This window comes from Oncorhynchus mykiss, chromosome 15, assembly GCF_013265735.2.
Source record: "Oncorhynchus mykiss isolate Arlee chromosome 15, USDA_OmykA_1.1, whole genome shotgun sequence".
Taxonomy (NCBI): domain Eukaryota; kingdom Metazoa; phylum Chordata; class Actinopteri; order Salmoniformes; family Salmonidae; genus Oncorhynchus; species Oncorhynchus mykiss.
The window spans coordinates 75,520,301-75,547,452 of record NC_048579.1 but is presented as its reverse complement, the minus strand read 5'-3'; the positions used below and the strand labels follow the sequence as shown (position 1 = coordinate 75,547,452).

Below are 27,152 nucleotides of genomic sequence, written 5' to 3'. Positions count from 1 at the left end.
AGCTTATGATGTCATAGACAGCTACATTCTTAGGAAGAAAAAAAAACAGGTTCTAAGAAGCTTATGATGTCATAGACAGCTACACTCTTAGAAAGAAAAAAAACTGGTTCTAAGAAGCTTATGATGTCATAGACAGCTACACTCTTAGAAAGAAAAAAAACAGGTTCTAAGAAGCTTATGATGTCATAGACAGCTACACTCTTAGAAATAAAAAAAACAGGTTCTAAGAAGCTTATGATGTCATAGACAGCTACACTGTTAGAAAGAAAAAAAACTGGTTCTAAGAAGCTTATGATGTCATAGACAGCTACACTCTTAGAAAGAAAAAAAACAGGTTCTAAGAAGCTTATGATGTCATAGACAGCTACACTCTTAGAAAAAAAAAAAAAAACAGGTTCCAGAAGTTTTATTTGTCCGTCCCCATAGAAGAACCCATCAGCAGCAGTGGGCTGGCTTAACTGGGACTTTAGAGCTGACCTATCCCCTCCGTGTTAGTTCCCGGTGTCCCTCTGCAAGAGGTAGGAGGGGGCAGAGGCAGGCACTCAGGAGCCTCCTCAACACACTACCTCCCACTAGCCACCCTGCTCGACGGCCGACATGACCAGCACTCCGGTACGACTCACTACTGAACTTTACACGATAACGTAACTCCGTGTCTTTTGAGGTAAGATGTACGCTATAAGCTTTATTCTGCAGAAACACTAAACACGTTTGAGTTTGATTCTTCAACTCAAGAAAGGTCTGGCGTGTGATGAAGTGATTTTGATTTTGTCCGAATACTCATCATTACCACGAGGTTGTAGGCAGCATTCCCGAGTTCATGTGAGGGTTAAGGACCACTTGAAATGACTTGAGTATTTCAGAGGTTGTGTTTTGGCAGAGAGACAGGAGTGGACCCGATAACAACCGGGTTATTTCATGGCAAATTTTAAACTTAATCAACAATTTAACCTTAAAAAAACACTAAGTGGGTTAATTTTAAAAGACTTGTCTTGAATCAGTTTTGTCAGATTACCATCCAAGCAATCATTAAACATGGTTTTCCTCCGCCCAGAGCTGGAATTAAAGCAGCAAAATGCTATTTATATGCAAATGTAAATAATAAATAAATAAATAGCTTTCCGCACTAATAGAATCTTACCGGTGCTGCTGGCTGAAAGACTGAATAATTACCATAACGACAGAAAGACTCATTCTAATGAATAGGAATGTTTAGATTCATTCTCAGTTTGGAAACGTCGTTTAAAGGTTTTTAAAAGCTATTTTCTGTCTCCCGGCTCTTCTACAGTAGATATGAGGACAACAGCAGCATCCTGAGCTGACAAAGAAACACTTCATGGAAGGAACAAGAGGCTGGTGAGTGGGTTTACAATATATTGATGCTTTTTAAGTTATGAGTTTTTATGTCTCTAAAGAAATTGTTCAATATCAGGATTGGATAAACGTTGAGGATAAACAACGTTTCTTTATCTCTAGGGAAGTTGAACACACACTACACAATATCAGGATTGGATATTCCTTGATGCTGCAGATCGTTTCAAGTTGTTTATTGACATCGTTTATCTCTATAAAAGTGGTACTACGTATAGCTTCATAGGCACCAACGATCTATATAACCCTGTTTCCTCGTCCATTCTGAGGAAACATCCATGTGTCTTGTGGACAGGCCCTCGGATCAGCAGCACTTCCTTAAGATGATGCACCTCCCCAGGATCACGAAGAGAACCCAGTCACCCCACAGAGAGACCGTTTCCCCTGTCCTCTCATACTACTCAGAGCCGGCCTACCTGCAGCACCGTAAGGTAGAGTACAGGAACAGCAGTTAGTAAGTCGTCTTCATACAGATACTATCCTCTCTTCTAACACTCTGGAATAGGGTTTAGGGAAAGCACAGGCTTCTTGAAATGATCAATGCACAGTGGTTGATTTGTTAGATCCCAAATTGACCCCCCCCCCCCCCCCCTGTCTTCGACCCTCTACGCCCTTCCTGTAGATCTGGAAAGATCAGATAGGGGTTTCAGACAGAGCATCATATGAACACAACCCCCCTCTGTGTTTTCATTTGGTTCAGGATGTGACTAGAGATCTGGCCCCGCTGCCTGGTGCAACGAGAAGAGGAGCCCTGGATGAGGAAGACCAGGAAGAGACGCTGAGCCTACGGAGCATGCCCAGTATGAGAAGCACCCTGAGTCACGCCTCAAAGGTGAAAAGGTCACGGGGCTTCCCGAAGAGACACACCATCCCCAAGCTCAGACTGCCCCCTGTTACTAAGATTCATCCTGACCCCAGGTACTTCCTCACTTCTTTCATTGACATGTTTCTATCAAGGCCACTCCTCGACATGCAACACTTCCTGTCCCTGAGGGAAAATGCTTTGGATGGAACTGGAGTCAATATAACCCCATGTCTATATGAGTCCATATAACCCCGTGTCTATATGAGTCAATATAACCCCATGTCTATATGAGTCCATATAACCCCATGTCTATATGAGTCCATATGACCCCATGTCTATATGAGTCCATATAACCCCATGTCTATATGAGTCCATATGACCCCATGTCTATATGAGTCCATATAACCCCATGTCTATATGAGTCCATATGACCCCATGTCTATATGAGTCCATATAACCCCATGTCTATATGAGTCCATATAACCCCATGTCTATATGAGTCAATATGACCCCATGTCTATATGAGTCCATATAACCCCATGTCTATATGAGTCCATATAACCCCATGTCTATATGAGTCCATATAACCCCATGTCTATATGAGTCAATATGACCCCATGTGTATACACAGAGTACACCAAACATTAGGAACCTAATATTGAGTTGCAACCCCCCCCTTTCGCACTCAGAACAGCGTTAATTCGTCAGGGACTCTACAAGGTGTTGAAAGCATTCCACAGGGATGCTGACCCATGTTGCCTCCAGTGCTTTCCACAGTTGTGTCAAGTTGGCTGGAAATCCTTTGGGTGGTGGACCATTCTCGATACACACAGGAAACTACTGAGAGTGAAAAACCCAGCAGCGTTGCAGTTCTTGACAAAAACCAGTGCGCCTGGCACCTACTACCATACCCTGTTCAAAGGCACTTAAATATTTTATCTTGCCCATTCACCCTCTGAATGGCTCACATACACAATCCACGACTCAATTGTCTCAAGGCTTAAAACTCCTTCTTTAACCTGTTTCCTCCCCTTCATCTTTAACTTGTCTCCTCCCTTCCATCTACACTGATTGAAGTGGATTTAACAGGTGACATCAATAAGGGATCATAGCTTTCACCTGGAATCACCTGGTCAGTCTGTAGTATGTCATGGAAAGAGCAGGTGTTCCTAATATTTTATCACTCAGTACATGTGTCTTTATGTTTGTCATAGAGCCAGTCTGGAATTGAGGGGTACTGGCTACCTGAGATGTTCCAGACTTCCACCCATCATCAAATCTACCAGAACCCATGAGCCTCTGCACCAGGAAAGACCCCCAGGTCCAGCTGGGTACAGGTTAGATACCTTTCTCAATGTAGGTTCTAACTAATTACTCACGGCCCAATGTGAGGAAGAGAAGCTACTCACACAGTAACTCGACAGGGGCGTCAGGACACACCCCTGGGGGACCCCGCCACAGTACTGCTAATAATGGAGTCTCACGCTTCTCCCCCCCCAGGTATAGTCTATATACAGCAATTATACCTCCCCAGGTATAGTCTACATACAGCAATCATCCCTCCCCAGGTGTAGTCTACATACAGCAATCATCCCTCCCCAGGTGTAGTCTACATACAGCAATCATCCCTCCCCAGGTGTAGTCTACATACAGCAATCATCCCTCCCCAGGTGTAGTCTACATACAGCAATCATAGTCTATATTCATACAACAATCATCCCTCCCCAGGTACAGTCTACATACAGTAATCATCCCTCCCCAGGTATAGTCTACATACAGCAATCGTGCCTCCCCAGGTATTGTCTACATACAGCAATCGACCCTCCCCAGGTATTGTCTACATACAGCAATCGTCCCTCCCCAGGTATAGTCTACATACAGCAATCATAGTCTATATTCATACAACAATCATCCCTCCCCAGGTAGTCTACATACAGTAATCATCCCTCCCCAGGTATTGTCTACATACAGCAATACAGCAATCATCCCTCCCCAGGTATTGTCTACATACAGCAATCGTCCCTCCCCAGGTATAGTCTACATACAGCAATCATCCCTCCCCAGGTATTGTCTACATACAGCAATCGTCCCTCCCCAGGTATTGTCTACATACAGCAATCGTCCCTCCCCAGGTATAGTCCACATACAGCAATCATCCCTCCCCAGGTATTGTCTACATACAGCAATCGTCCCTCCCCAGGTATTGTCTACATACAGCAATCGTCCCTCCCCAGGTATTGTCTACATACAGCAATCGTCCCTCCCCAGGTATTGTCTACATACAGCAATCATCCCTCCCCAGGTGTAGTCTACATACAGCAATCATCCCTCCCCAGGTGTAGTCTACATACAGTAATCATAGTCTATATTCATACAACAATCATCCCTCCCCAGGTATAGTCTACATACAGTAATCATCCCTCCCCAGGTATAGTCTACATACAGTAATCATCCCTCCCCAGGTATAGTCTACGTACAGTAATCATCCCTCCCCAGGTGTAGTCTACGTACAGTAATAATCCCTCCCCAGGTGTAGTCTACGTACAGTAATCATCCCTCCCCAGGTGTAGTCTACGTACAGTAATCATCCCTCCCCAGGTGTAGTCTACGTACAGTAATCATCCCTCCCCAGGTGTAGTCTACGTACAGTAATCATCCCTCCCCAGGTGTAGTCTACGTACAGTAATCATCCCTCCCCAGGTGTAGTCTACGTACAGTAATCATCCCTCCCCAGGTGTAGTCTACGTACAGTAATCATCCCTCCCCAGGTGTAGTCTACGTACAGTAATCATCCCTCCCCAGGTGTAGTCTACGTACAGTAATCTGTTTTCACAGCTTTAGCTCCTCTAAATATGAGTGTCTTGTTCGTTAAATTCATGGCAACAAATGAAAAGAGAGGTGAAGAGGAGAAAGAAGTGCCTCGTCAATATCTCCGGCAGCAGACACACACGGTCTCATTTTCTGCTTATTAATGATTTAAAGGCTGGTTAGTCTGCTGCCTGAGGCAGGAGGAGAACGGGGGAAGCAGGAGGAGAACGGGGGGGAGGCAGGAGGAGAGGAACTCTGAGACATTCATTTAACTATCTGGTACGAGAAAGAGGGAGAGAGCAGTTGGAGAGAGAGGTTAAGAGCCTGAGCTGAACTGGAGAGTTGTGAGGGCCATGCAGATTACACACTCATATATACACACAAACGCCACACACCACACACACACGTACACACACACACGTACACACACACACACACACACACACGTACACACGTACACACACACGTACACACACACACGTACACACACACACACGTACACACACACACATGTACACACACACACGTACGCACGCACGCACGCATGTACACACACACACACACACACCACACACACCTCTAGCATGGAACGCAGTTGGACTAATAAAATGGGCGTAAAGTGGCTCAGTATGAAATAAAAAGGAAGAAGTGCTTCTGGAATGCAAACAGCTAACAGGAGGGCTAGCTTTCTGTCAAACAGCCAATACGGAGGGCTAGCTTTCTGTCAAACAGCCAATACGGAGGGCTAGCTTTCTGTCAAACAGCCAATAGGAGGGCTAGCTTTCTGTCAAACAGCCAATACGGAGGGCTAGCTTTCTGTCAAACAGCCAATAGGAGGGCTAGCTTTCTGTCAAACAGCCAATACGGAGGGCTAGCTTTCTGTCAAACAGCCAATAGGAGGGCTAGCTTTCTGTCAAACAGCCAATAGGAGGGCTAGCTTTCTGTCAAACAGCCAATACGGAGGGCTAGCTTTCTGTCAAACAGCCAATAGGAGGGCTAGCTTTCTGTCGAACAGCCAACACGGAGGGCTAGCTTTCTGTCCAACAGCCAACACGGAGGGCTAGCTTTCTGTCAAACAGCCAATAGGAGGGCTAGCTTTCTGTCAAACAGCCAATACGGAGGGCTAGCTTTCTGTCAAACAGCCAATAGGAGGGCTAGCTTTCTGTCAAACAGCCAATAGGAGGGCTAGCTTTCTGTCAAACAGCCAATACGGAGGGCTAGCTTTCTGTCAAACAGCCAATAGGAGGGCTAGCTTTCTGTCAAACAGCCAATACGGAGGGCTAGCTTTCTGTCAAACAGCCAATAGGAGGGCTAGCTTTCTGTCAAACAGCCAATAGGAGGGCTAGCTTTCTGTCAAACAGCCAATACGGAGGGCTAGCTTTCTGTCAAACAGCCAATAGGAGGGCTAGCTTTCTGTCGAACAGCCAACACGGAGGGCTAGCTTTCTGTCCAACAGCCAACACGGAGGGCTAGCTTTCTGTCAAACAGCCAATAGGAGGGCTAGCTTTCTGTCAAACAGCCAATACGGAGGGCTAGCTTTCTGTCAAACAGCCAATACGGAGGGCTAGCTTTCTGTTAAACAGCCAACAACGGAGGGGCTAGCTTTCTGTTAAACAGCCAACAACGGAGGGCTAGCTTTCTCGTAAAAGCCTGAAATTAGATTCTTTATTTAATACTATCTACACCACCTCGGATTTACCAGAGTAAATTTCATTATGTCTCCATTTTTGCCCCAAATAATCCATTTACTATAAATGATATTGGAGTTTCGGTGTTCCTTTATTGGATAAAGTTAAAATGTCAAAGCATCATTAGTGGAACGAACAAACTGCTAGTGATTCAACTATTGAATTGGTGTTTAATTGAATTGAGATTATCCACCCCTGACACGATAATGACAAGATTCAGAACAAGTCCTAAAACCGAGGATGGATCTCTCCAGGGGTATAAAACACGAGCTTGTTCAGGAGAATACACCGTGCTGCTGTGTTCATGTCAATGTACAACATATTATACTCAAAATGCCAGCCATTTTTTTCACAGAGAGAAAGAGTAAACATGAAATCCCTTTTAAAACATGTTAGAAATCAGAGCACCTACATGTCTCTGTATCTCTCTGCTTTGCATGATGGTAAGACTGAATTCTCAGTCTCTATTCACATTTTGTCTATCACCTGTTGTTGTAGGCCTGAGAAGAAGGGAGATGTTCCCTCTGGACTACCAGAAAAGAAGACTGTTGGTCTGAAGAAGCAGGGAGATGTTCCCTCTGGACTACCAGAGAAGAAGACTGTTGGTCTGAAGAAGCAGGGAGATGTTCCCTCTGGACTACCAGAGAAGAAGACTGGTGGTCTGAAGAAGCAGGGAGATGTTCCCTCTGGACTACCAGAGAAGAAGACTGTTGGTCTGAAGAAGCAGGGAGATGTTCCCTCTGGACTACCAGAGAAGAAGACTGTTGGTCTGAAGAAGCAGGGAGATGTTCCCTCTGGACTACCAGAGAAGAAGACTGTTGGTCTGAAGAAGCAGGGAGATGTTCCCTCTGGACTACCAGAGAAGAAGACTGTTGGTCTGAAGAAGCAGGGAGATGTTCCCTCTGGACTACCAGAGAAGAAGACTGTTGGTCTGAAGAAGCAGGGAGATGTTCCCTCTGGACTACCAGAGAAGAAGACTGTTGGTCTGAAGAAGCAGGGAGATGTTCCCTCTGGACTACCAGAGAAGAAGACTGTTGGTCTGAAGAAGCAGGGAGATGTTCCCTCTGGACTACCAGAGGAGAAGACTGTTGGTCTGAAGAAGAGTTTTAATAATGAGGACCTCCTCAAAGTACCTGTTGTGACCATGTCCAAGATAATTTCTGATCCACCTCCAACTGAGACCCAACGCATCACGTTCCACAGCCCCGCGCTGCAGGCCATGTACCCGATAACCCCTGACAACGAAACGCAAACCAGGAAGCCAGTGGAAGATAGAAAACCCCCGTATCCCAGAGTCCTCTCTTCTACATCCACCTGCGCTATATCTAACACCATCGGTCCTGAGAAAGTATACAGATTCCAGCCACACCTTCTGAGAGATAACCCCCCTCCATACTCCTCTGAGTGGACCGATCCAAAGGCTTTAACCCAAGGAAGGACTGAGTGGACTGAACCAAGGGCTCCAACCCAGGGGAGGGGAGAGATGCTGTTGATCAGACTGAGCATCACATGGTCCAAGGCTGAGAACAACAGCAACCTGAGACAGTCCCAGTCTCAGCTCCAGCGTTACCCCATCTGTCCCCTGAAACCAGCCCTGAGACTACCCATCTCTAACACAAGGAGGCTGAGGGACTGGGGGAGACGGGGGACGACGTTGGGGTGTCTGTGGGAGGAGGAGGAGGGGTGTGTCCCACCCCCGGTCCCAGTCCAGCCTCAGTTACTGGAATCCTTTACAGGGTTCAAAGAGCACCTCTGTCACCAGCTTCTCCACCCCCCCACCCCCCTGGCTCAGCTCCTGGAGAAGGCCTCAGAGGGAGACCATATAGACACACAGGCAGACCGACCGACAGACAGAACAGTAGACAGACAGTATAGACAGACAGGTAGACAGACCGGTAGATAGACAGGTAGACAGACCGGTAGACAGACAGGTAGACAGACAGGTAGACAGACAGGTAGACAGACAGGTAGACAGACCGGTAGATAGACAGTATAGACAGACAGGTAGACAGACCCGCAGCCAGACAGGTAATGTCCCAGGTTCCTCAGGTGCATACCCTCCAGACCCCCTGCAGTACTCTGCCAGCCCATACCGTGCAGCTGTCTGGATCTCAGGGTCCAGGAGGGGCTCTACCCAGAATCCCCATGACCAGACCAACTCCTTCCCCCAAGCTCCCCCTCCTTCACTCACACAGTAAGAACAGACATTCAGCATAGATAGATGGTCTGTTTTACATGGAACTGTCACTCTACAGGCCTGTTCTACCACGGAACCGTCACTCTACAGGCCTGTTCTACCACGGAACCGTCAATCTACAGGCCTGTTCTACCACGGAACCGTCAATCTACAGGCCTGTTCTAACTCGGAACCGTCAATCTACAGGCCTGTTCTACCACGGAACCGTCAATCTACAGGCCTGTTCTACCACGGAACCGTCAATCTACAGGCCTGTTCTACCACGGAACCGTCACTCTACAGGCCTGTTCTACCACGGAACCGTCACTCTACAGACCTGTTCTAACACGGAACCGTCACTCTACAGGCCTGTTCTACCACGGAACCGTCAGTCTACAGGCCTGTTCTACCACGGAACCGTCAATCTACAGGCCTGTTCTACCACGGAACCGTCACTCTACAGGCCTGTTCTACCACGGAACCGTCAATCTACAGGCCTGTTCTACCACGGAACCGTCACTCTACAGGCCTGTTCTACCACGGAACCGTCACTCTACAGACCTGTTCTAACACGGAACCGTCACTCTACAGGCCTGTTCTACCACGGAACCGTCACTCTACAGGCCTGTTCTACCACGGAACCGTCACTCTACAGACCTGTTCTAACACGGAACCGTCACTCTACAGGCCTGTTCTACCACGGAACCGTCACTCTACAGGCCTGTTCTACCACGGAACCGTCACTCTACAGGCCTGTTCTACCACGGAACCGTCACTCTACAGGCCTGTTCTACCACGGAACCGTCAATCTTTAGGGGCGCCGAGACACAGCCCTGGGGGACTCTGCCTTCAGCACTGCTAATAAGGAGGATAATTGTTTTAGCTATACAGAGGATTGCTACGGCCTGGTCTGCTGAGACGAGCACCATCCCAAAACACACAGCATGGTCAGTCCAGACACCACAGAGACGAGGCCTCCTAAATGGAACACTATCCTTATACAGGGCCCATAGGGCTCTAGTCAGAGGTAATGCAACTCTATACGAAATAGGGACTCAGCCATGGCCTGATCTATAGTCATTGATGTTGGTTGTAGTGGTTTGAGAGTTGTTTGTTAGCTGTGACAAGACTGTAAAGTCTGTACAAATATATGTCCTGTGTAGTTAGCTGCTACATTCTGTTCTCTATGTCCTGTGTAGTTAGCTGCTACATTCTGTTCTCTATGTCCTGTGTAGTTAGCTGCTACATTCTGTTCTCTCTCTGACAAGTTGGCTTGTGAAGATCACTCTGTCAATGCATGATGTTTTTGTAGTTGTTGTTTTCTCGACAAATCCTGTATTTTGGAGAGCACCATCTTATTCTGTATGCTGATTATTATATTACCATTGTAATATGTACCCCCCCCCCCCCCCCAATATGTACCCCCCCCCCCCTTATATTTCCATGTGTTGAATTGCGACAACGGTTTCTTAACCAGCATTCACTAAAATGTGTCTTTACGATTTTCTCTATTGAAGAAATAAACATTCACTTCAATGGGCTAAAATGGACATTATATGTTGGCAAGATAAGCAATAATTCGGGAGGGAGGGAGGGAGGGAGGGAGGGAGGGAGGGAGGGAGAATGAGCTGGGTTTTCAGCAACACAGACCCTGGAGTCAATCCCAGGTTTAACACTCTGATAGTCTGGTCAGTCATTAGCCAGCAGACCGGTCTCCCGGGGCCTGGGAGAAAGGCCCCCTACTGCGGACACAGCATTCTCCACATTCCTGACTAAAACAGGGACAGGGTGTGGGCCCCTACAACAGGGCTAGGGTGGGAGGTGTAGGGTGGGCCCCTACAACAGGGCTAGAGTGGGAGGTGTAGGGTGGGCCCCTACAACAGGGCTAGGGTGGGAGGTGTAGGGTGGGCCCCTACAACAGGGCTAGGGTGGGAGGTGTAGGGTGGGCCCCTACAACAGGGCTAGGGTGGGAGGTGTAGGGTGGGCCCCTACAACAGGGCTAGGGTGGGAGGTGTAGGGTGGGCCCCTACAACAGGGCTAGGGTGGGAGGTGTAGGGTGGGCCCCTACAACAGGGCTAGAGTGGGAGGTGTAGGGTGGGCCCCTACAACAGGGCTAGGGTGGGAGGTGTAGGGTGGGCCCCTACAACAGGGCTAGAGTGGGAGGTGTAGGGTGGGCCCCTACAACAGGGCTAGGGTGGGAGGTGTAGGGTGGGCCCTTTCAACAGGGCTAGGGTGGGAGGTGTATGGTGGGCCCCTTCAACAGGGCTAGGGTGGGAGGTGTAGGGTGGGCCCCTACAACAGGGCTAGAGTGGGAGGTGTAGGGTGGGCCCCTACAACAGGGCTAGGGTGGGAGGTGTATGGAGCAGGGTAGGCCTTATGAGCTCTGGTCTAAAGTGCACTATATAGGGAATAGGGCTCTGGTCTAAAGTAGTGCACTATATAGGGAATAGGGCTCTGGTTTAAAGTAGTGCACTATATAGGGTTCCTTTTGAAATGTAACCATGGTCTAATAGTGGTTAACTGGGATGAATTCATTTTAAAGGTCCCTAACTAGAACTACCAGTACAGTAGTGGTGGAAACACCAGTGGCATGTCATGAGATTCAACTGAACACCACTAGAGGGCGCTACTGGACTACTGTGAACTGGGATGTCTGCTAGACCAGGCACAACACACCTCTAATGAACCTCAAACAACCACTGTGTGTGTGTGCTTGTGCGTGTGTCTGTGTTTGTGACTGTGCATCAAATAGAGGGAGAGAGGGAGAGAGACAGAGAGGGTGAGGGTGAGGGACAGACAGAGAGGGTGAGGGAGTAAGACAGAGTGGGTGAGGGAGAGAGACAAAGTGGGTGAGGGAGAGAGACCGAGTGGGTGAGGGAGAGAGACAGAGTGGGTGAGGGAGAGAGACAGAGAGGGTGAGGCAGAGAGACAGAGAGGGTGAGGGAGAGAGAGAGGGTGAGGGAGAGAGGGTGAGGGAGAGGGAGAGAGACAGAGGGACAGTGACAGAGAGAGAGAGGGACAGTGACAGAGGGACAGTGACAGAGAGACAGAGGGACAGAGGGACAGTGACAGAGAGACAGAGTGGGTGAGGGAGAGAGACAGAGTGGGTGAGGGAGAGAGACAGAGAGGGTGAGGGAGAGAGACAGAGTGGGTGAGGGAGAGAGACAAAGTGGGTGAGGGAGAGAGACCGAGTGGGTGAGGGAGAGAGACAGAGTGGGTGAGGGAGAGAGACAGAGTGGGTGAGGGAGAGAGACAGAGTGGGTGAGGGAGAGAGACAGAGTGGGTGAGGGAGAGAGACAGAGAGGGTGAGGCAGAGAGACAGAGAGGGTGAGGCAGAGAGACAGAGAGGGTGAGGGAGAGAGAGAGGGTGAGGGAGAGGGAGAGAGACAGAGGGACAGTGACAGAGAGAGAGAGGGACAGTGACAGAGGGACAGTGACAGAGAGACAGAGGGACAGAGGGACAGTGACAGAGAGACAGAGTGGGTGAGGGAGAGAGACAGAGTGGGTGAGGGAGAGAGACAGAGAGGGTGAGGGAGAGAGACAGAGTGGGTAATAAACAAATATAGGATCAAATACAAATCTTAGAATCAACAATTAAAAACTACCGGAACCCACTGGATTCTCCAATTACCTTGAATGAATTACAGGACAAAATACAAATCCTCCAACCCAAAAATGTTGAAATGTCTTTATTCTTTTGGAACTTTTGTGAGTATCATCTTTACTGTTACATTTTTGTTTATCGACTTCAAAATCAAATCCAACTTTTATTAGTCACATGCGCCAAATACAACAGTGTAGACTTTACCATGGAAACGCTGACTGACCAGCCCTTAACCAACAGTGTAGACTTTACCATGGAAACGCTGACTGACCAGCCCTTAACCAACAGTGTAGACTTTACCATGGAAACGCTGACTGACCAGCCCTTAACCAACAGTGTAGACTTTACCATGGAAACGCTGACTTACAAGCCCTTAACCAACAGTGTAGACTTTACCGTGGAAACGCTGACTTACAAGCCCTTAACCAACAGTGTAGACTTTACCATGGAAACGCTGACTGACCAGCCCTTAACCAACAGTGTAGACTTTACCGTGGAAACGCTGACTTACAAGCCCTTAACCAACAGTGTAGACTTTACCATGGAAACGCTGACTGACCAGCCCTTAACCAACAGTGTAGACTTTACCGTGGAAACGCTGACTTACAAGCCCTTAACCAACAGTGTAGACTTTTCCATGGAAACGCTGACTGACCAGCCCTTAACCAACAGTGTAGACTTTACCATGGAAACGCTGACTGACCAGCCCTTAACCAACAGTGTAGACTTTACCATGGAAACGCTGACTGACCAGCCCTTAACCAACAGTGTAGACTTTACCATGGAAACGCTGACTGACCAACCCTTAACCAACAGTGTAGACTTTACCATGGAAACGCTGACTTACAAGCCCTTAACCAACAGTGTAGACTTTACCATGGAAACGCTGACTGACCAACCCTTAACCAACAGTGTAGACTTTACCATGGAAACGCTGACTTACAAGCCCTTAACCAACAGTGTAGACTTTACCGTGGAAACGCTGACTTACAAGCCCTTAACCAACAGTGTAGACTTTACTGTGGAAACGCTGACTAACCCTAACAGGTAGGGTCTACAGTCAATCACGGACTACAGGAAGAAACAGGAAGAACAGGAAGAAATCCAGCCCAGTCACGGACCAGGATGTCTTGCTCCCAGGCAGACTAAATCACTTTTTTGCCCGCTTTGAGGACAATACAGTGCCACTGACACGGCCTGCAACGAAAACATGCGGTCTCTCCTTCACTGCAGCCGAGGTGAGTAAGACATTTAAACGTGTTAACCCTCGCAAGGCTGCAGGCCCAGACGGCATCCCCAGCCGCGCCCTCAGAGCATGCGCAGACCAGCTGGCCGGTGTGTTTACGGACATATTAAATCAATCCCTATACCAGTCTGCTGTTCCCACATGCTTCAAGAGGGCCACCATTGTTCCTGTTCCCAAGAAAGCTAAGGTAACTGAGCTAAACGACTACCGCCCCGTAGCACTCACTTCCGTCATCATGAAGTGCTTTGAGAGACTAGTCAAGGACCATATCACCTCCACCCTACCTGACACCCTAGACCCACTCCAATTTGCTTACCGCCCAAATAGGTCCACAGACGATGCAATCTCAACCACACTGCACACTGCCCTAACCCATCTGGACAAGAGGAATACCTATGTGAGAATGCTGTTCATCGACTACAGCTCGGCATTCAACACCATAGTACCCTCCAAGCTCGTCATCAAGCTCGAGACCCTGGGTCTCGACCCCACCCTGTGCAACTGGGTACTGGACTTCCTGACGGGCCGCCCCCAGGTGGTGAGGGTAGGCAACAACATCTCCTCCCCGCTGATCCTCAACACTGGGGCCCCACAAGGGTGCGTTCTGAGCCCTCTCCTGTACTCCCTGTTCACCCACGACTGCGTGGCCACGCACGCCTCCAACTCAATCATCAAGTTTGTGGACGACACAACAGTGGTAGGCTTGATTACCAACAACGACGAGACGGCCTACAGGGAGGAGGTGAGGGCCCTCGGAGTGTGGTGTCAGGAAAATAACCTCACACTCAACGTCAACAAAACTAAGGAGATGATTGTGGACTTCAGGAAACAGCAGAGGGAACACCCCCCTATCCACATCGATGGAACAGTAGTGGAGAGGGTAGCAAGTTTTAAGTTCCTCGGCATACACATCACAGACAAACTGAATTGGTCCACTCACACAGACAGCATCGTGAAGAAGGCGCAGCAGCGCCTCTTCAACCTCAGGAGGCTGAAGAAATTTGGCTTGTCACCAAAAGCACTCACAAACTTCTACAGATGCACAATCGAGAGCATCCTGGCGGGCTGTATCACCGCCTGGTATGGCAACTGCACCGCCCTCAACCGTAAGGCTCTCCAGAGGGTAGTGAGGTCTGCACAACGCATCACCGGGGGCAAACTACCTGCCCTCCAGGACACCTACACCACCCGATGTCACAGGAAGGCCATAAAGATCATCAAGGACATCAACCACCCGAGCCACTGCCTGTTCACCCCGCTATCATCCAGAAGGCGAGGTCAGTACAGGTGCATCAAAGCTGGGACCGAGAGACTGAAAAACAGCTTCTATCTCAACAGCTTCTATCTTCTATCCCAACACACTGACACTGACTCATCTCCAGCCACTTTAATAATGGGAATTGATGGGAAATGATGTAAATATATCACTAGCCACTTTAAACAATGCTACCTTATATAATGTTACTTACCCTACATTATTCATCTCATATGCATACGTATATACTGTACTCTATATCATCGACTGTATCCTTATGTAATACATGTATCACTAGCCACTTTAAACTATGCCACTTTGTTTACATACTCATCTCATTTGTACATACTGTACTCGATACCATCTACTGTATCTTGCCTATGCTGCTCTGTACCATCACTCATTCATATATCCTTATGTACATATTCTTTATCCCCTTACACTGTGTACAAGACAGTAGTTTTGGAATTGTTAGTTAGATTACTTGTTATTACTGCATTGTCGGAACTAGAAGCACAAGCATTTCGCTACACTCGCATTAACATCTGCTAACCATGTGTATGTGACAAATACAATTTGATTTGATTTTGATTTGAACCCTAACCCTAACCGTGGAAACGCTGACTGACCAGCCCTTAACCAACAGTGTAGACTTTACCGTGGAAACGCTGACTGACCAGCCCTTAACCAACAGTGTAGACTTTACCGTGGAAACGCTGACTGACCAGCCCTTAACCAACAGTGTAGACTTTACCATGGAAACGCTGACTGACCAGCCCTTAACCAACAGTGTAGACTTTACCGTGGAAACGCTGACTGACCAGCCCTTAACCAACAGTGTAGACTTTACCGTGGAAACGCTGACTTACAAGCCCTTAACCAACAGTGTAGACTTTACCATGGAAACGCTGACTTACAAGCCCTTAACCAACAGTGTAGACTTTACCATGGAAACGCTGACTGACCAGCCCTTAACCAACAGTGTAGACTTTACCATGGAAACGCTGACTTACAAGCCCTTAACCAACAGTGTAGACTTTACCATGGAAACGCTGACTTACAAGCCCTTAACCAACAGTGTAGACTTTACCATGGAAACGCTGACTGACCAGCCCAACCTGTTATGGATGATGCGAATTTTCGCAGGTTTTTGTTAAAAATCGCGCAACATTTCAAAGTCCTGCTACTCATGCCAGGAATATAGTATATGCATATGATAAGTATGTGTGGATAGAAAACACTCTGAAGTTTCTAAAACTGGTTAAATCGGGTGTGTGGCTATAACAGAACGTGTTTAGGAGTAAAAATCCCTGGTAAAACTGTTTACCAAAAACAAAACAAAAATATTTGTCCGACATTCAATGTATTGTTTAAGACGAGGGAAAATATATGCGAACCCCCTGTAAACGCCTACAGCTTCCACACGATGTCACCATTGCTATCAATATCAGAATCATTTATCCCTGGTTGCAACACAAATAGACCCCTCCCTTCTTCTGACGCACCACAGTATGTTGTGAAACTGAAAAAATGGACGATGTTTTCCAGACTTGCTGCTATCGAATACAGATCGCCCCGTGATCAATTTGATACATCATTAACGTTTATCAATACCTAAAGTTGGTTTAGAAACGTCGTTTGAAGTGATTTGTAAAAGTTTATAGGCGACTTTTGTAATTTTAAAAAGTGACGTTGCGTCTTGTAAATGGACTTTTCTCAGCATCAGACTGGCCTTCAGCAAATGACATTTTGGGTATACAATGACGGATTTAATCGGGAAAAAGACCCAATTGTGATGTTTATGGGACACATAGGAGTGCCAACAAAGAAGCTCGTCCAAGGTAATGAATGTTTTATATTTTATTTCTGCGTTTTGGGTAGCGCCGGCTACCGCAAAATCTGTTGTTTATGTGTCGTGCTGGTATTTTGGGGGGTGCATGCTATGAGATAATAGCTTCTCATGCTTTCGCCGAAAAGCATTTTACAAATCTGACTTGGTGGCTAGATTCACAACGAGTGTAGCTTTAATTCAGTACCTTGCATGTGTGTTTTAATGAAAGTTTGAGATTTAACGAGTACTAAGTAAAGTAGGCGGCGCTCTGAAATTTCCGCTGAGCTATCCCTGTGCAGGGACCACCTCCATAAGAAGTTTTAATTAACCAACAGTGCAGTTCAAGAAGTGTTAAGAAAAATATTTACCAAAATAAACCATAAAACAACCACAAGACAACATGATAATGACAGTGACAAGACAACCATAGCAAATGGAGGATGATTGACAGGACAATACTCAACCAGACAGACAGACACAATACAACAACATGATAATGACAGTGACAAGACAACCATAACAAATGGAGGATGATTGACAGGACGATACTCAACCAGACAGACAGACACAATACAACAACATTTGGACAAGACCGTTATCAGTAATTCTATGGTGTTGCGGGATGCACTGAAAAATAAGGTCAAATATTGTTTCATTCCATGGGATATGGAGCATTTCCCCCTCATACAGTGCATTCATACGGTGAAGCAAGTTTTAAGTTCCTCGGCGTACACATCACAGACAAACTGAATTGGTCCACCCACACAGACAGCATCGTGAAGAAGGCGCAGCAGCACCTCTTCATCCTCAGGAGGCTGAAGAAATTCGGCTTGTCACCAAAAGCACTCACAAACTTCTACAGATGCACAATCGAGAGCATCCTGGCGGGCTGTATCACCGCCTGGTACGGCAACCGTAAGGCTCTCCAGAGGGGTAGTGAGGTCTGCACAACGCATCACCGGGGGCAAACTACCTGCCCTCCAGGACACCTACACCACCTGATGTTACAGGAAGGCCATAAAGATCATCAAGGACAACAACCACCCGAGCCACTGCCTGTTCACCCCGCTATCATCCAGAAGGCGAGGTCAGTACAGGTGCATCAAAGCTGGGACCGAGAGACTGAAAAACAGCTTCTATCTCAAGGCCATCAGACTGTTGGCCCAGCCAGAGCCCAGACTTGAACCCGAACGAATATCTCAACGCTCCCCATCCAATCTGACAGAGGTTGAGAGGATCTGCAGAGAAGAATGGGAGAAACTCCCCAAATACAGGTGTGCCAAGCTTGTAGCATCATAACCAAGAAGACTCGAGGGTGTAACCGCTGCCAAAGGTGCTTCAACAAAGTACTGAGTAAAGAGTCTGAATACTTACGTAAATGTGATATTTTTCATAAGAACCTGTGTGTTGCTTTGTCATTATGGGGTATTGTGGGTAGATTTAGGGGATCTGTTTTAGAAAAAGTCTGTAACGTAAAAAATGTGGCAAAGGTCACATGAATACTTTCCTGTATATTCATTTAAATTAATGTTGTTCAATCAAATGTTGATATTTGGATGCGTTGACAACCAAAAACTATTCAATATCACTTTTGAAATAGGATAAATAGCATAATAACCTGCCTCCACCTCAACCAGAAATTAAAGAATGGGATGAAGCCAGTGGTTCAGATGGAACTATCCAACCAGAAGTTAAAGAATGGGATGAAGCCAGTGTCTCAGATGGAACTATCCAACCAGAAGTTAAAGAATGGGATGAAGCCAGTGTCTCAGATGGAACTATCCAACCAGAAGTTAAAGAATGGGATGAAGCCAGTGGTTCAGATGGAACTATCCAACCAGAAGTTAAAGAATGGGATGAAGCCAGTGTCTCAGATGGAACTATCCAACCAGAAGTTAAAGAATGGGATGAAGCCAGTGGCTCAGATGGAACTATCCAACCAGAAGTTAAAGAATGGGATGAAGCCAGTGGTTCAGATGGAACTATCCAACCAGAAGTTAAAGAATGGGACGAAGCCAGTGGTTCAGATGGAACTATCCAACCAGAAGTTAAAGAATGGGATGAAGCCAGTGGTTCAGATGGAACTATCCAACCAGAAGATAAAGAATGGGATGAAGCCAGTGGTTCAGATGGAACTATCCAACCAGAAGTTAAAGAAAGGGATGAAGCCAGTGTCTCAGATGGAACTATCCAACCAGAAGTTAAAGAATGGGATGAAGCCAGTGGTTCAGATGGAACTATCCAACCAGAAGTTAAAGAATGGGATGAAGCCAGTGGTTCAGATGGAACTATCCAACCAGAAGATAAAGAATGGGATGAAGCCAGTGTCTCAGATGGAACTATCCAACCAGAAGATACATCTCCTATAAATGTTCATATCTGGTTGCGTTGACAACCAAACACAAATCAATATTACTTTTGTAATCCAGCAAATAGACTAAAGTTAAGACTGTTTGACAAACTAATGTCTCATTCAACCTTTAAATGAATAACATCCATGGTCACATTTTTAGCCTACAGTAACTACCTGGATACGTTTCTTCGTGTGTAATCTTATAGAGCGTGCTCGTTCCAGGTGGCAGGTCAGAGGTCATCGCAGGTCTGTGGAGATCTTCACAATGGGCTCTAATTATCCGTCAGGAATCTACAACAGCATTGATAACTTGCACCGTGTTCTTGTTAATGTAATCTCAACTACAACCCAGGTCATTAGGTTATTAGATGAAGCACAGTAACACCACGTTTATATGTTGTAAGACCTCGAGGGAGGCTGCCTCAGGGGTGGAGGGGAAGACCTTGAGGGAGGCTGCATCAGGGGTGGAGGGGAAGACCTTGAGGGAGGCTGCATCAGGGGTGGAGGGGAAGACCTTGAGGGAGGCTGCATCAGGGGTGGAGGGGAAGACCTTGAGGGAGGCTGCATCAGGGGTGGAGGGGAAGACCTCGAGGGAGGCTGCATCAGGGGTGGAGGGGAAGACCTCGAGGGAGGCTGCATCAGGGGTGGAGGGGAAGACCTTGAGGGAGGCTGCATCAGGGGTGGAGGGGAAGACCTTGAGGGAGGCTGCATCAGGGGTGGAGGGGAAGACCTTGAGGGAGGCTGCATCAGGGGTGGAGGGGAAGACCTCGAGGGAGGCTGCATCAGGGGTGGAGGGGAAGACCTCGAGGGAGGCTGCATCAGGGGTGGAGGGGAAGACCTTGAGGGAGGCTGCATCAGGGGTGGAGGGGAAGACCTTGAGGGAGGCTGCATCAGGGGTGGAGGGGAAGACCTTGAGGGAGGCTGCAGAAACAAACTTTCAAACAAAAAGAAACCTCTCCTACAACTACCCAGAGTTAAAGGCCTCCTAGAGACAACATCCTCTCCTACAACTACCCAGAGTTAAAGGCCTCCTAGAGACAACATCCTCTCCTACAACTACCCGGAGTTAAAGGCCTCCTAGAGACAACATCCTCTCCTACAACTACCCAGAGTTAAAGGCCTCCTAGAGACAACATCCTCTCCTACAACTACCCATAGTTAAAGGCCTCCTAGAGACAACATCCTCTCCTACAGCTACCCAGAGTGAGGGAGTTGAAACCAACAGACGCCATTTTTCAGCCTTTGCTGTTCACTAGGGCTTTCTTTGTAACATGTCCTACTTTGACAAAATAATGAATACATCAAATGATCAAATCCCTTTTAATATCCAGTATCTATCGTATCACCTCATAGTTAAATGTGAATGTTTGTAGTTAAACTCAGCAAAAAAAAAGCAGCGCCCTCCCTGTCAAATGCGTTTATTTTCAGCAAATTTAACATGTATAAATATTTGTATGAACATAACAAGATTCAATAACTGAGACATAAACTGAACAAGTTCCATAGACATGTGACTAACAGAAATTGAATAATGTGTCCCTGAACAAAGGGGTGTCAAAATCAAAGGTAACAGTCAGTATATGGTGTGGCCACCAGCTGCATTAAGTACTGCAGTGCATCTCCTCCTCATGGACTGCACCAGATTTGCCAGTTATTGCTGTGAGATGTTACCCTGCTCTTCCACCAAGGCACCTGCAAGTTCCAGGACATTTCTAATGGGAATGACCCTAGCCCTCATCCTCCGATCCAACAGGTCCCAGACGTGCTCAATGGGATTGAGATTAGGGCTCTTCGCTGGCCATGGCAGAACACTGTGGGTACCACATGAGGGAGGAGGATGTTTTCCCTGTAATGCACAGCGTTGAGATTGCCTGCAATGACAACAAGCTCAGTCCAATGATCCTGTGACACACCGCCCCAGACCATGACGGACCATCCACCTCCAAATCGATCCCGCTCCAGAGTACAGGCCTCGGTGTAACGCTCATTCCTTTGACGATAAACACGAATCCGACCATCACCCCTGGTGAGACAAAACCGCGACTTGTCAGTGAAGAGCACTTTTTGCCAGTCCTGTCTGGTCCAGCGACGGTGGGTTTGTGCCCATAGAGGACGTTGTTGCCGGTGATGTCTGGTGAGGACCTACCTTACGATCAGCTGTCCGTCCTGTCTTCCTGTCTTAGGCGTCTCACAGTACGGACATTGCAATTTATTTCCTTGGCCACATCTGCAGTCCTCATGTCTCCCTGCAGCATTCCTAAGGCATGTTCACGCAGATGAGCAGGGACCCTGGGCATATTTCTTTTGGTGTTTTTCAGAGTCAGTAGAAAGGCCTCTTTAGTGTCCTAAGTTTTCATAACTGTGACCTTAATTGCCTACCGTCTGTAAGCTGTTGGTGTCTTAACGACCGTTCCACAGGTGCATGTTCATTAATTGTTTATGCATGGGAAACGTTGTTTAAACCCTTTACAATGAAGATATGTGAAGTTATTTGGATTTTTACAGATTATCTTTGAAAGACGGGGTCCTGAAAAAGGGGACGTTTCTGTCATTGACATGGTACCTTTTGTGTCGTTCCATTCCAGACGTGTTATCCATCTGCACACACGGTGTTCCCGGACATGAACAGTACAGAGGAATACAATGCATGCAAACCCAACCGCATTGATGGGCCTCACGTTACTCTATACGTCATGTGATCAGGCAGAACAGGACAATGAAAAGAATGCTATTTTTAGCTCTTGTTGCGGGTTTCGGGTTTTCTCTCCGTTTCGAGAGATTACCTCTGGACACATAAGTGGTGTTATTAGGTGTGGCTCACTGCGATTGAAGTTACCTGGTGATTGCAGTCGTGTGGTCGTGAGATACCCGTGAGAGTTGTTTGTCTAAAGTCTAAGCTGAAGCCTAACCTCCGTTTTCAGTAGGTCAAGGTGCAACTTCTTTAACAAAGGAAACCCCTTTGTTGTACCATCACAAGGCAGTTTTTAAAGCATTTCCCTTAGAGGGTTTGAACTGAGTGGTGAAACAAAATATTGGGTGGAGTTTTGTTACATTGAGGTAGGCCTTTGACATATTTCAGAGAGCCAGCCTTACTTTAGATAGAAAACAAAAGGTAAGTACGAGTCTTGGTCACGTCACTCCCAAGATGCTCTTGGGGCACCAAGAGTATATTTACTGTGCACTGTAATCTTCTCGTCTCAATCGAGGAAAGACAAGCCGGACAGAGACAACATGAAGATGCAGATGTTGGTGGTGTTGGCTGTAGCAGCCTTGGTCCCCAGTCTGTCTGAGGGACGGATCCTTTCCAAATGTGAGCTGAAGAACTTGTTGGAGAAGGAGGCCCTCAAATTCAACATGACTGGGGGAGCCGGAGTGAAGAACCTGACAAACAACGATTTTGTGGCTAAAAGTAAGTTACATTACATAAACCCAATGGGGTTTTTTTTTTCCTTAAAAAAATAGGAATTACTTCTTAAATGATGTGGATTGGTTTCCCAGAACACAGATTAAGCCTAATCCTGGACTAAGAATTACTTTTTATTTTTAATCGAGATTCTCAATTGAAATGACTTTTTATTCCAAGACTCGTCTAAATCTGTGTGGGATTGAAGTAACACTACGTGTTTGTTGCCTCTTCCAGTCGTCTGCCTCGTGGAGAAGGCCTCAGGTTTCAACACCAGTTTTGTGACTGCTTGGAGGGATGATGACGGCCCTGATGTACTCCCTACCCGCCCTGCCAAGGTTAATGACCGCCATCGCCCTGAGCCCCCTCCTAGGAGGGGTAAGAGACACGCTGGGGATGATGTTGACCCTACCCACCCTGCTAACAATGATAACCATCCTACCCGTCCTCCCCGCCCTAACTACCCTACCCGCCTTACCCTTCCTAACCGCCCGGAGCAGCCTCCTAAGAGGGGTAAGAGACACGCTGGGGATGATGTTGACCCTACCCACCCTGCTAACAATGATAACCATCCTACCCGTCCTCCCCGCCCTAACAACCCTACCCGCCTTACCCTTCCTAACCGCCCTGAGCAGCCTCCTAAGAGAGGTAAGAGACACGCTGGGGATGATGTTGACCCTACCCACCCTGCTAACAATGATAACCATCCTACCCGTCCTCCCCGCCCTAACTACCCTACCCGCCTTACCCTTCCTAACCGCCCTGAGCAGCCTCCTAAGAGAGGTAAGAGACACGCTGGGGATGATGTTGACCCTACCCACCCTGCTAACAATGATAACCATCCTACCCGTCCTCCCCGCCCTAACAACCCTACCCGCCTTACCCTTCCTACCCGCCCTGAGCAGCCTCCTAAGAGAGGTAAGAGACACGCTGGGAATCACTTCACCTCAGGAGAGGAAAGCTCCAGCGAAGAAGAGACCATGGGGACCCTTTACGGCTTGTTCCAGCTGAGCGATCGTGTGATTTGTTCCTCGGGCTCAACTCCATCGCTGAACCTTTGCCAGATGAACTGCAGTGGTGAGTTCAATGTGTTTGACCTGTCGGAAAAACTCTATGTATTAACGTGCTAAAGATGCACAACAGGATCATTGATAGAGTAGGTGGATGTTAGATTAAAATGGCTTGTGTGAAAGTGTCAGTTATGCATCTCTAAAATGGCTGTGTGACAGTGTCAGTTATGCATCTCTAAAATGGCTGTGTGACAGTGTCAGTTATGCATCTCTAAAATGGCTTGTGTGAAAGTGTCAGTTATGCATCTCTAAAATGGCTTGTGTGAAAGTGTCAGTTATGCATCTCTAAAATGGCTTGTGTGACCGTGTCAGTTATGCATCTCTAAAATGGCTTGTGTGACAGTGTCAGTTATGCATCTCTAAAATGGCTTGTGTGACAGTGTCAGTTATGCATCTCTAAAATGGCTTGTGTGACAGTGTCAGTTATGCATCTCTAAAATGGCTTGTGTGACAGTGTCAGTTATGCATCTCTAAAATGGCTTGTGTGACAGTGTCAGTTATGCATCTCTAAAATGGCTTGTGTGAAAGTGTCAGTTATGCATCTCTAAAATGGCTTGTGTGAAAGTGTCAGTTATGCATCTCTAAAATGGCTTGTGTGACCGTGTCAGTTATGCATCTCTAAAATGGCTGTGTCAGTTATGCATCTCTAAAATGGCTTGTGTGAGTGACCGTGTCAGTTATTGATCTCTGTTGGGCTTTTTTGTTTCTCTCAAGCTTTGATTGACGACGACATAAGTGATGACTTTAACTGTGTGAAGACTATCAAACAGACAATGTAAGTGTTTTGGTGTTGAGGTGAATGTACTCCCTCCAGTTTCTTATTGTGTTAACATACTGTGTTTCAGCGCAGCAATTCTTATTAACTTTTACATTGTGTTTTTCTCTCTCCATTCAAACAGGGAAAGTGGTCGCGGCCAACAAACAAAGGCTCTAAAGAGAATGTAAGTATGCAAATTAAAAAATGTGTATTTTACATTTTGTAAACACATTTTATTTCCATCTTATCAACGGGAGTTTATTGGTTCGCATTCAAATGTTTTTAGATGAGTGAAACATTCTATGAGAATGTCACTTTAGGATGTCCTTTAGTGGATTTAGAATGTCCTTTAGTGGATTTAGAATGTCCTTTAGTGGATTTAGAATGTCCTTCAGTGAATTTAGAATGTCCTTCAGTGAATTTAGAATGTCCTTTAGTGAATTTAGAATGTCCTTTAGTGCATTTAGGATGTCCTTTAGTGAATTTAGAATGTCCTTTAGTGCATTTAGAACATCCTTTAGTGAATTTAGAATGTCCTTCAGTGAATTTAGAATGTCCTTTAGTGAATTTAGAATGTCCTTTAGTGAATTTAGAATGTCCTTTAGTGAATTTAGAATGTCCTTTAGTGAATTTAGAATGTCCTTCAGTGAATTTAGAATGCGCTTTAGTTAATTTAGAATGTCCTTCAGTGAATTTAGAATGTCCTTTAGTGAATTTAGAATGTCCTTCAGTGAATTTAGAATGTCCTTCAGTGAATTTAGAGAATTTAGAATGTTCTTCAGTGAATTTAGAACGTCCTTTAGTGAATTTAGGATGTCCTTTATTGAATTTAGAATGTCCTTTAGTGAATTTAGAATGTCCTTTAGTGAATTTAGAATGTCCTTTAGTGAATTTAGGATGTCCTTTAGTGAATTTAGAATGTCCTTTAGTGAATTTAGAATGTCCTTCAGTGAATTTAGAGAATTTAGAATGTTCTTCAGTGAATTTAGAATGTCCTTTAGTGAATTTAGAATGTTCTTCAGTGAATTTAGAATGTCCTTTAGTGAATTTAGAATGTCCTTCAGTGAATTTAGAGAATTTAGAATGTTCTTCAGTGAATTTAGAATGTCCTTCAGTGAATTTAGAATGTGCTTTAGTGAATTTAGGATGTCCTTTAGTGAATTTAGAATGTCCTTTAGTGAATTTAGGACGTCCTTTAGTGAATTTAGAATGTCCTTTAGTGAATTTAGGATGTCCTTTAGTGAATTTAGAATGTCCTTTAGTGAATTTAGAATGTCCTTCAGTGAATTTAGAATGTCCTTTAGTGAATTTAGAATGTCCTTTAGTGAATATAGAATGTCCTTCAGTGAATTTAGAGAATTTAGAATTTTCTTCAGTGAATTTAGGACATCCTTTAGTGAATTTAGAATGTCCTTTAGTGAATTTAGGACATCCTTTAGTGAATTTAGAATGTCCTTTAGTGAATTTAGGACATCCTTTAGTGAATTTAGGACATCCTTTAGTGAATTTAGAATGTCCTTTAGTGAATTTAGGACATCCTTTAGTGAATTTAGGACATCCTTTAGTGAATTTAGAATGTCCTTTAGTGAATTTAGAATGTCCTTCAGTGAATTTAGAATGTCCTTCAGTGCATTTAGAATGTCCTTCAGTGCATTTAGAATGTCCTTTAGTGAATTTAGAATGTCCTTCAGTGAATTTAGAGAATTTAGAATGTTCTTCAGTGAATTTAGAATATCCTTTAGTGAATTTAGAATGTCCTTCAGTGAATTTAGAGAATGTAGAATGTCCTTTAGAATGTCCTTTAGTGAATTTAGAATGTCCTTCAGTGAATTTAGAATGTCCTTTAGTGAATTTAGAATGTTCTTCAGTGAATTTAGAATGTCCTTTAGTGAATTTAGAGAATTTAGAATGTTCTTCAGTGAATTTAGAATGTCCTTTAGTGAATTTAGTATGTCCTTCAGTGAATTTAGAATGTCCTTTAGTGAATTTAGAATGTCCTTTAGTGAATTTAGAATGTCCTTCAGTGAATTTAGAGAATTTAGAATGTTCTTCAGTGAATTTAGAATGTCCTTTAGTGAATTTAGAATGTCCTTCAGTGAATTTAGAATGTCCTTTAGTGAATTTAGAATGTGCTTTAGTGAATTTAGAATGTCCTTTAGTGAATTTAGAATGTCCTTTAGTGAATTTAGAATGTCCTTTAGTCAATTTAGAATGTGCTTTAGTGAATTTAGAATGTCCTTCAGTGAATTTAGAGAATTTAGAATGTCCTTTAGAATGTCCTTTAGTGAATTTAGAATGTCCTTTAGTGAATTTAGAATGTCCTTCAGTGAATTTAGAGAATTTAGAATGTCCTTTAGAATGTCCTTTAGTGAATTTAGAATGTCCTTCAGTGAATTTAGAATGTCCTTTAGTGAATTTAGAATGTTCTTCAGTGAATTTAGTGAATTTAGAATGTATTTTCGTTTATTTAGGATGTCCTTTTAGTGAATGTATGCGAGCACCTCTAGGGCTGTAACTGAATATGGACATTTTAATTATCTTGTAGGATCAACCTGCTCTTCCAGAAGGAATGCGTCGCCACGGTGGCCTCCAGCTACTTCTCCAAGTGTTGAAGTGTTGCGATGTTAGACGACAATCCCCCCAATTGCAAAAAGATCCGAATTGGGCTGCCGGTGTTAATACAGCCGTTGTGTGTAACAATTAGTTCTCATCAGCTTCATGTTTTTCAAAGTACACCGGAATAGAATGTAGCATGTAGAAATAATAAAAACGAACATTACATTCA

The 27,152-nt window shown here is 45.6% G+C and overlaps 1 protein-coding gene across 6 annotated transcripts; it reads left to right on the top strand.

Moving 5' to 3' along the window:
• The first annotated feature begins 413 nt into the window (after positions 1-413).
• Positions 414-27,152, top strand: LOC110518764 (titin-like). Of its 6 annotated transcripts, XM_036945405.1 has the most exons (11): positions 414-664; positions 1,289-1,356; positions 1,667-1,802; positions 2,072-2,289; positions 3,391-3,513; positions 22,344-22,546; positions 22,778-22,918; positions 23,189-23,617; positions 24,325-24,385; positions 24,510-24,551; positions 26,913-27,152. In XM_036945405.1, exons 2-11 carry the CDS (start codon positions 1,337-1,339, stop codon positions 26,977-26,979), a joined length of 1,440 nt encoding a protein of 479 aa, XP_036801300.1. In that variant the 5' UTR covers positions 414-664; positions 1,289-1,336; the 3' UTR covers positions 26,980-27,152. The 6 variants fall into 6 exon arrangements, with proteins under 6 accessions (XP_036801300.1, XP_036801298.1, XP_036801297.1 ...); XM_036945403.1 differs by lacking the exons at positions 22,344-22,546; positions 22,778-22,918; positions 23,189-23,617; ... (1 more) ...; positions 24,510-24,551; positions 26,913-27,152 and adding exons at positions 7,171-7,709; positions 7,764-8,579; positions 8,701-10,389 and having other exon boundaries at positions 414-612; positions 1,292-1,356; XM_036945402.1 differs by lacking the exons at positions 22,344-22,546; positions 22,778-22,918; positions 23,189-23,617; ... (1 more) ...; positions 24,510-24,551; positions 26,913-27,152 and adding exons at positions 7,171-7,709; positions 7,764-8,579; positions 8,701-10,389 and having other exon boundaries at positions 414-612.